Source organism: Camelina sativa, chromosome 20 (genome assembly GCF_000633955.1).
Source record: "Camelina sativa cultivar DH55 chromosome 20, Cs, whole genome shotgun sequence".
Classification (NCBI taxonomy): domain Eukaryota; kingdom Viridiplantae; phylum Streptophyta; class Magnoliopsida; order Brassicales; family Brassicaceae; genus Camelina; species Camelina sativa.
This window is the reverse complement of record NC_025704.1, coordinates 3,557,303-3,566,583: the sequence shown is the minus strand read 5'-3', so window position 1 is coordinate 3,566,583 and position 9,281 is coordinate 3,557,303. Positions and strand designations below refer to the sequence as shown.

At 36.4% G+C, this 9,281-nt stretch overlaps 4 protein-coding genes across 4 annotated transcripts in view; 1 reads left to right on the top strand and 3 right to left on the bottom strand.

The window, feature by feature from the left end:
* LOC104772168 overlaps positions 1-1,352 on the bottom strand; it is a 9,678-nt gene extending 8,326 nt beyond the window's left edge. The window contains exons 1-3 of the mRNA XM_010496813.2: positions 756-1,352; positions 330-392; positions 12-159 (exon numbers count right to left, since the gene is read on the bottom strand). Of these exons, the coding sequence (XP_010495115.1) occupies positions 12-159; positions 330-392; positions 756-908 (364 nt within the window). The 5' untranslated portion in view covers positions 909-1,352. The remainder of the gene's footprint in view (positions 1-11; positions 160-329; positions 393-755) is intronic.
* Positions 2,178-5,885, bottom strand: LOC104769054 (uncharacterized protein At5g08430-like). The gene is made up of 7 exons (XM_010493178.2): positions 4,799-5,885; positions 4,528-4,628; positions 4,270-4,329; positions 4,049-4,099; positions 3,825-3,895; positions 3,358-3,683; positions 2,178-2,806 (listed from the first exon to the last, which is right to left on the bottom strand). The coding sequence occupies exons 1-7, from the start codon at positions 5,433-5,435 to the stop codon at positions 2,379-2,381; spliced, it is 1,674 nt and encodes a 557-aa protein (XP_010491480.1). The 5' UTR covers positions 5,436-5,885; the 3' UTR covers positions 2,178-2,378.
* On the bottom strand, positions 6,135-8,808 carry LOC104769052 (KRR1 small subunit processome component homolog). The gene is made up of 11 exons (XM_010493176.2): positions 8,430-8,808; positions 8,227-8,337; positions 8,031-8,099; positions 7,814-7,870; positions 7,625-7,663; positions 7,422-7,526; positions 7,212-7,294; positions 7,033-7,114; positions 6,625-6,768; positions 6,439-6,516; positions 6,135-6,345 (listed from the first exon to the last, which is right to left on the bottom strand). Exons 1-11 carry the CDS (start codon positions 8,709-8,711, stop codon positions 6,226-6,228), a joined length of 1,170 nt encoding a protein of 389 aa, XP_010491478.1. The 5' UTR covers positions 8,712-8,808; the 3' UTR covers positions 6,135-6,225.
* The window catches only part of LOC104772167 (lipoyl synthase, chloroplastic-like), a 2,287-nt gene continuing 2,145 nt past the window's right edge, over positions 9,140-9,281 (top strand). The window contains exon 1 of the mRNA XM_010496812.1: positions 9,140-9,238. Coding sequence (XP_010495114.1) covers positions 9,140-9,238 — 99 coding nt within the window. The remainder of the gene's footprint in view (positions 9,239-9,281) is intronic.

Here is a 9,281-nt window from a genome sequence, read left to right as displayed (position 1 = left end):
AACCAGCATACCTGACGAATCAGCACCTGAAGCATTGATTTTTCCCTTCCCCCGGTCAACTGGATTAACACCAGCGGCCAAAAGGTGTAACGGGGAAGACCCACCGGTTGTAGCATTCGAGTGGAGATCAGATGTCTGAGGCAACGATTCTCCTGATTTCTAAGGAAGATAGAGACAAAAAAAAACTAGCATATTAACACACATATAAACCACAACTTTGGTCAGAGAAACTCTAAACGCATGCCATGGAAATGTCAACAGAAATCACTGGGGACGAAAAGAGATACAATTCAGTCATTTCACCAGAAAAATCAAATCAAACGACTTACATATTTGGCAAGCTCCAGATATCTTCTCTGAAGCTCAGCCTTTAAGAGGTTATTCTCCTCCACCTGGTCAGAGATAAAGTCAGAGATAAAATCTATCTGCTGGACGCAAATCACACTCTGTGCCCAAATCATTTCCCAAGTAACCAACCATTTTGCAGTAGAGAAACAAGAACTTCATAAATTGACCTTACAACCAAAGTATACTACTTTCTATTCCCTGGCATTAGTTAAGAGCAAACCAACCTGCATTTTCTTCAGCTATACTAATATGCCCTAAAGAAACTTACACAGAACCTTGGAAAATATCTTTTAAGTGATTTTGAGGCATTAAGCAGAGTACCTCTATAGTAAAAAAAGTATTCTCATTTGAAACAATTTCAGAGACACAAGAGGAGATAATGAAGCTAAATAAGAAGAAAGAGATACCTGCTGCTTGATTGTGGCTTCTGCTGCTTCAACAGCTTTGATAACTTGAAACAAGCTATCGTTTTTAACATCGTTTTCATGGGAACCAGAAGATTCTCCGAGACCCACTCCTGAAAACCTCTGGGCAAGTCTTTCCTCATGGCCGTTGTCCATATTTCCTTCAGTCCTTGAATCCAAATCGAACCCCTCAAGAGAAACTGAACCCCAAAAAAAAAACAAAACACGGCTCCAATTCCAGCCTAGTCTCAAAATCTCATCTAGGTTTTCGAGTGACTAATCACCATTTAAGGTATTATCCGAAGAGAAGCTTCGAGATTTTCAATACTAGTGGTGAGAATTTAAAAAAAAAAACGAGCTTGGAGATTGAGATTAAGAAAGAATGGTGTATGATTGAGGAGGAATGATGAAGATTAGTTTCGAATCATACGAAAAAGAAACACAAATGGATTTCAAAATTATTCTGCATCTTCATCTTCTTCTTCTTCTTCTTCTTCTTCTTCTTCTTCTTCTTCTTCTTCTTCGAGCAAACTCTCTTATGGAGTTGTGTGTGAGAGAGTTGTGGTGGTGACCTCTCAGAATTGGGTTTCTCAATTTTATTTTTGGTTCCAATTCTAATTATTAAAGTTGTTTTCTTTCTCATTAATAGTGTTTTATTAGATTAGAAGAATATTCAGCACTCTTACTCATTATTGTCTTTAAATTATTTATCATTATTATTACACCAAATTTATTTGTTTTTTTTTCTTTAATTGTAGTAACTTTTGGTTTTCTATTTTTATTTTATTTGACAACCTGTAATCTATAGTAACTAATTATAGTTGGTTTCTATTCTTAATTTTAAAATAATTATTTTATACGATTTCCGTTTTATTTGTCGTTTTAGAATAAAATTTTGTTTCAAATTATTTGTCGTTTTGTATTTACAATTTATAAATTTTATTTATTACTTACATCAAACAAAATAGTGCAATAAATCTTTTTTGTTTTTATTTTATTTGTCGTTTTACAATTAAAATTTTATTTCATATTATTTGTTGTTTTGTATTTACAACTTTTTAAAAAATTAGTTATGTATATCAAACAAAATAATGTAATAATTATTTCATAATTTTTCATTTTAGAGTTAAAATTTTATTTTATATTATAGCGTATTAATTAAAGATAAAACTGATTAAAAAAGAGAAAACAAAATTGGTGTGAAACAATCTTTTTATTTTGGTAAAACTACCAAGTAATATGAAATGAGAGAATAGATGTTACGTTAAATCACATAAACCAAATTAACACATGCTTATTTGGAAAACAAACACTCGTTATCAAACATTAGTTTAATTTCCATATATCTCTTTTTTTTCTTCCTGTTTCAGACTTTTTTTCCAACGAGATTTACTATAAATGTAAGACAAGATTCTGCAAAAGCAATGATGGGATCAAACAATTGTTTATACTCATGGAGTCAAAAAGGTTATATAACACTGTGTGAGCTTCACATCCTTTTCTTATTCGCTGTTTACTTAAAAGGAGGAGCAAAACCTACTGCAACTGGAAAATAAAAACAGACGGTAACAGCTAACTCAAACCACTCTTGATTGAATCTAATAGTCTTCAAAGTATTCCATTTGGTTAAACTCGACGAAGAACATCGGTTAGTAAAACCGCGGATTCCATGCTTTGTCCTGTCATCCAAACCCTGAAGGTTCTGCTGAAGTAATCTGCGTCGCTCCAAACTTTGAGTTGCATGAGAGAGAAAGGTCCCTGTACAAGACCCTGGGGATCTTTGTATAACCAGTTTAACTTCTCTTTATCATAACACGGAACCTGAACATCTTCAACTCTAGGGTCAAGGGTCTCTCCATCACCGTTGTCATCTTCGTCATCATCGCTCAGTTCGATTATCTCTGATGGATTTGGTTGAGCTTGAGATACGTTGTTGGGATTAGTTACTGATATATTTGACTGATGCTGAGAAACTTCAGACTCTTTAATCGGCGTCTCTCCTCCAGTGATGCCATTTGCTGGCTGCTCTACATCTCCATGAAGATATTCATCACCTGTAAATTCAGAAGAATGGGGATTGGTATCTATTGCATAACCATCTCATCCTTTTTAAACAGGTTTGAATACTACACAATATAGCAAATTAGACCAACAACTTGACACAAATCAATTTCGAATCTTTAAAAGATCCCTAACGAGCATAGCTACAAAGAGATCGTTTATATCTCTCTTCAATTTTCACTAGCATTTTTTGCTCGGCTTTCTTCTTTCAGATTCTACCAATGCAAAAAAACGAAAGACAGAAAGAGAGACAACAACGTTGATACCACCAGATGCCTTAGCCTAATTTGCTTCTACAAACTGTACATGAAGTTTCAATAATCAATTCGGCTTGAATTTTCCAATTTTCGGGTAAATCTAAAATTTTCTATTGCAGAGCAGTAATATCACTGTCTTCTCAACATCTATAACAATAGAAGGCAGATAAGATGCAAGTATATCGTCACAGGCAAGACGAGTCAAAGCTAAAGATGAGTAGCATGAACAATGATGGTAAGATGCAACACAGTAAATCAAGTAACCTTATAAATGTGATGAGACGCACCTGTAGAAGCAATCCAAGTTGGCAATCTCTCGTTTAATTCCATAGCATGAGACGTGATTCCCGGAGTTGTGTTGGGGTTTGATATTAGATAGCCATTACATTGTTGATCTTCTCTACCAAAGAGGTTGCGGACTTCTGGGGTTTCTTGGATGCACGATAATGGAGATTCACTCAATTGTTGCTCGTTGTCACTATTATGAGCCTCAGGGGACGCTTCAGGGTTCGGTACAAGTTTCTCTTCAATAACTTCTGGAACTTCACGGATTAACCGGGCCTGTTCTTCTGGATTTTGAAGAAGAACCTTCTTCTCCAGGTACTCAGACAGCGTAACAACTCAAAAATCAAGGAAAAACTCTAATCAAAGACGTTTTTTTCTTATTCCAGATCTCATTATCACTTTCTACGAACAATATTCTTCATTGAAAATTAAAACAATAGAAACATTTTAAAACGTCATAAAAGGATATTCTCTTCGCCATCCCTTCTCATTGGCCCGATCAATAAGCCTTTGTAACTGTATAATTTCTCTTCCAAGCCACTAAAAAGGCAGTCACCAAAAATTGACGGTCAGTTAGAAAAATAAAGGACTGTAAAAGGACTCTGCTTCATGTGATATCATTGTAATCACATTCATAAGCATGGTGAATAAGATATACAGAAATGAAGCACGAGAGGATGTTCGCAAACATACGTGTTTTGTCTGATCTTCATGTAAACTTCTAGCCTTTTCTTCCATCTCCACCTATATATCCAAGGTTCAAATATAAACTATTATTTAAGAACTATAAAATCTGAAACGCCATAACTGCAAGGCTAGCAAGTCGCTGGGATTTATGATAGACATATGTAAATCTTTAACAGAGAGAGTGAAAATAAATATCTTTCAAACCACAGCAAAATGGGGAAACTTACAATTGTAGGCTTCTTAAGAAGCTCGTTCTTTATTCTCTGCTGCAAATCTTCACATTCTTCCTACAAACAAGTTTACATAATGCTACGATAAATTATAAGAATATATTGGCTAGAATGGGCGTTGGTCAAATATTGGACAATTTATGTAACTAGAAAAGAGAAGCCCAGTGGCTGGTTCTCAGAACACATGGATACCTGACTCTCCATAGATCAGAAGAAAAAAATTTGCGGAATGAAATTTACATCAAAGTAAATTACCTGGGAGAAATTATCATCAGAGAGCATAGATATAAAAACGTCTGTCACATAGTTTGTAACCTGAAGAAGAAAATCATCAGTCCCATGTTCCTTCTTCACGCCTAGATAACAGACAAAAACAAAAGCACAAAGAGAGCTCAACTTTCTACAACAGAACCAGAGATACGTAAACAGAAGAGACATAATCTTACTCATAGTGATGTAACTATCTTGTTCCATATAAATGAGGCCGAAACAATCACAAATCAATAAAGAACATTGAGAAAATTACCTGTAACCTGAACAAGCTGATAAGGGTTCTTCTGAAGATAATCATTAGGATCAGACTTAATCCTCACAAAACTTCCCAACATTTTACCCTCAAAGGTGTCAGGAGACTTGATCAATTCCTGAACTAAACTCTTTCTCAAGTAGATAAGCTTGATATTATCACTAACAATCGCAGCAAAAGTACCTCTAGCTCTAGGTTTCTTAACAACAACCTTACTCCCCATTTTAGCTACCTTATCCGAATGACAAATGATCTGAGGCGTCTCATCATCATAAAGAAAATCAAAATCCGAATCATCCTGATTCTCAGCGTAATGCTTTTCCAACAAATCATAGACTTTCATTCTGAAAATCTTCCTAGTCCCGAAAAGCGAAAGCAACCTTCGATCGCATTTAACTTTCTTTTTATTAGAAAGATCCAAAAGACCTTCTTTAGCAATGTACTTAGCAATGGTATCAGTAACATCATAGCGAGAGATCATATCAGTAGTATCTTTACCAAGTGACTGGAGAAACTCAATGAGTTGTCTCGAACCCCATCCTATGAATTCGAATCTTTTAGGTCTAGCTTTTCTTTTCCTCGATGATATTGCAGAGACATTGTTATTACCCTCCTCAACCCAAGTTATATCCCCCATTACTCTTATCTCTCAAAACCTAAGAAGAAAATAAAGAAGTCACACTCCTAAACTATCTAGCTTTAAGCAGTAATTACCAAACTGGAAGATGGAAAAACAAAAAAAAAAAAGTCGTTGCGTCGCGAGGAAGAAGATTCAATCCACCGAATTGAGGAAATGCACAAACTGAGGAAGAACAATCCACGGAGCGAATCGCCGCTCGAGAGTGGAGCTCTCCGTGTAGAGGCCGGAGATTAAAAAAAAAGGGGAGAGAGAGAGAGAGAGAGAGCTCAGATTCTCAGGCGACTTTGATTAGGGAGGAGAAGGGGGAAGGCGAGGACCAGTGGCAGTAAAGCATCTTCACCATTCACCACGTGCCCTCTTCTTCTTCTTCTTCTTTTTTCTTTTTCTTCTTTTAATAAAAAAGATTCTGATTAACCGGTCAAAACGAAAAAATGGAAACAGAGAAAGCAACTGCAATATCGTCGGCTACATCACAACTATTTTACAAAAATTCATTAATTACCAAAGATATAACAGGTGGTTAATATATGTCATCTAAATCTCGTAAAAATATTCCCTTCTAAATTTAGAAAGTTAAGATTTTGAAACCACAAAAAAAAGGAAATTTCGAATATCATAGGAGTAATAGAACGAAATTACTGAGATAATTTTTAAACTTTTTTTTTTATAACATCACCTGCAACTGCAACGAATCCATAAAAACAAAAGTTTTTTCAACTTGTTTTATAGCTTTGAACACATATATGTGTTACAGTACTTTTTTAAAGATAAAAACAAGTTTTAGAATTTAATCTCTATTCTTTTTGGATTTCTTCTTGGAAGGTTCAGCAGATGGAGCATCAATATAATCCTCTGCATTCACTCTCTCGTGTGTCTTCTTTTGTTTTTTCAACTCCTTTGTCTTGCTCTACAAATATCATAACAACAAAAACCAACTCAGTTCATGTTCCCAAAGCAACACAAGAGAGAGGTGTGCCTGTTATTATAGATTTCGTTTTACCTTTAAAGAGTTTGTTAACTCGTTTATATCGCTCTTTCCATCCTCTGAATTGGTTGACTTGTTGTTGTTCACAGGTTCCTGCCATAACCAATCAAACAAAGTAAGTGTTTGGAATTTTAAGGTTTTTGGAATTAATTTAAAGGTAGAAAGACGCGATTTGACAATCAAATTAGAAGAGAGACAGACCTCAGGTGGGAGGAATGAGGCATCTCTCTTTCTTTTGTTTTCTGTACTCTTCTCTGTCTGTTTCTCTTGCTTCTCCTGCCATTTCTTCTCTGACTTCTTTTTGTCACTCATGAAGTATTCTCCAGACTCCAATTGTAAATCAATCTGGAACAAAATCATATAACAAGTTCAAAACCATGCATTAGCATATGACCTGGAGAACAATGATGGACTTGCAAGGCCCAAAAACCAAAAGACTAGAAAGCAGACACTAAACAGCGCAAATATAGTGAAACCATGTTGAGAAACGTTGTAACATACAGAGGGTTTAACAACATAGAAACACAAACGAAAAACATGCAATAGTAGGATATGGACAACAACGATACAGGAATTGGGTAGATAATTCACATAAGCAATTTTTCCTACCTTGCTAGGCGGTTGTGGAGGAGGGAAAGGTGTGTATGGCTTCTTCTCCTTGCTTTTGGGCTTCTTTTGCTGAACATTTTTCCTGACAAATCAAATTTGAAATGCGCTCCACTCATGAGTTACTGACGATTCAAGAAATGTCACTCAAAACACTAATCAATAAATTGAGAGTCCCATACTTCTTGAATGTGGGAAGAAATCTATCCCAGCTTTCAGTTGCAAGAGCTGGATCCTTCATCAGTTCCTTTTTGATCATGAGTGCCTGCATAACCAAGTTTACAAGTATATGAATCCATGGTCTAATGAAAAAGCATCTACACCAACTTCTCGTGAGAAAGTGAAGCACATAGAACCAAAAAAAAAAAAAGTGAGAGATTTTCCATACAAACCTTTATATGGTATACAGGATGCAATTTATTCTGTACGCAGTCTTCCACAATCTTTCTGATTTGTTTGAGACCTTTCCATGAACCCATTGCGGCTACAGTACTTCCCTGTTAAATCAACGGAGCAAGTAAATATAAAAAAAAATCCAAAGAAACAAAAAATGTACGACTGAAGTGAGACATTTGCAAAAGAAACACATGATTACCTGAACTAGAATGTAACAGCTGGTTAGTATTTCCAGCGCCTGCAAGAAACCAAAATTATTAAGCCTCAAAACACATATGACATAAGCATACAACAACAGTTTCGCACAACCTCTTAAGCATTACACGACTAGTATCACTAAACATCTCTCTGTTAAATATAGGACTTTTGAACCAGACAGTTGACAAACCTTCAAGGTAGAGGAATTAGGACCCACAAGTCGCTGCCTTCTTTTAACAAATCTTTCCTGCAAACATAAAGTCTCTATATTAGGACATGTTGACTATGCATGCTATATACAAATTGACATTACATTCAACCAACATCGATAAGGATCAAAATGCAAACACAGGGGTGAGTGATATCATTGAACTTAGGCAATCCCCGAGACTAAGACTGGATTGTACCTTATTCCGAACCAAGTTACCAATCTTGATGATATCACATTGCATCTCATCGTCTAGAATCTTAATGGCCTGTAATGATGCAAAGTGAAAAAAAATTCCATAACCACAAATATCATAAAGTAACAGACTTCCAATTACATAGAACAACAAACACATAAATTTGTTAGAGCCTAGAATTGTAACAACGTAATAATACCTGAGGAGCAGGGACACTTCTGGAAAGAAGCTTAATCAAATCCCTAGCTTTGATAACGATGAACGGATCTCTTGTCTTCATCGTCGTTTTAACAGTCATAGAACCTTTTACCTACAATTATAACAACTCAAACATATCAATAAAACCCCAGAAAAAAAAAAAAAAAAAGCAACTAGACCGTAAAGAGGGGAGGGGGGACGCACCAGGTTAAGCTTGCAGGCGATACCATATTCCTTGAGAGCGGATTCGATTGTAGGCCAGCAATCCTGAAGATACTTCTCTCTGTATTGAGGAAAGAGTGTGGAGAATTCGCTAGTAGCGAGCAAGCCGGTGGGATTCCATGCCGGGTCGAACTTCTCCACAGTCCAACGGTCAATGTTTGGGTCATCGTCCCATGGCTTCGGCTTGTCGTGTTTACCTTTCTTCCTCACCCTTTTCTCGATATTCTGCTCCTCCTCGTGCTCAATCTCTTCCACCTTCGCCATTGTAAAACAATCAGTTACTTCCTCCTCCTCTTTTGACGGCGGCGAAGCTTTATATTATATGATTAGGGTTTATGTTCTCCAAAGTCCTTCGAGGAAAAATTACAATTAGTGGATTGAATCGTAAACTGAATAAATCTAAAATCCATAACCGAATAAACCAAATCAACCCGGTATAAACCAAATAAAACCGGTATAAACCGAACCAAATTACCCGCAGGAGTCGTTGGCGGATTTCCCAAAGTTGCTAACCAAACCAGAGTCTCTTCTTCTACACTCTTCCTTCTTCTGTCCAAATCAGCCTAAAACTCCATTTTTTTTCCCATACGAATCATGATTCATCATTGTTCATTCACGAAACCCAGTTTCTCAATTTCGATCTCGACCCAGAAGCGTCATTCATCATTATTGAATTTGGGTTTCAGAATCCGATGCGAGTCCGGGGATGTCTCGTCGCCGATGCGGACCAATGCGGTGTCTCTGTCGTCGGAGATGGAAGGTTCGTCTTCGTTGAAGAAGAGTTTGATGGAGTCAGAAGGGAAAAAAAGCGAGCCTTACCCAGGAGGAATGCCG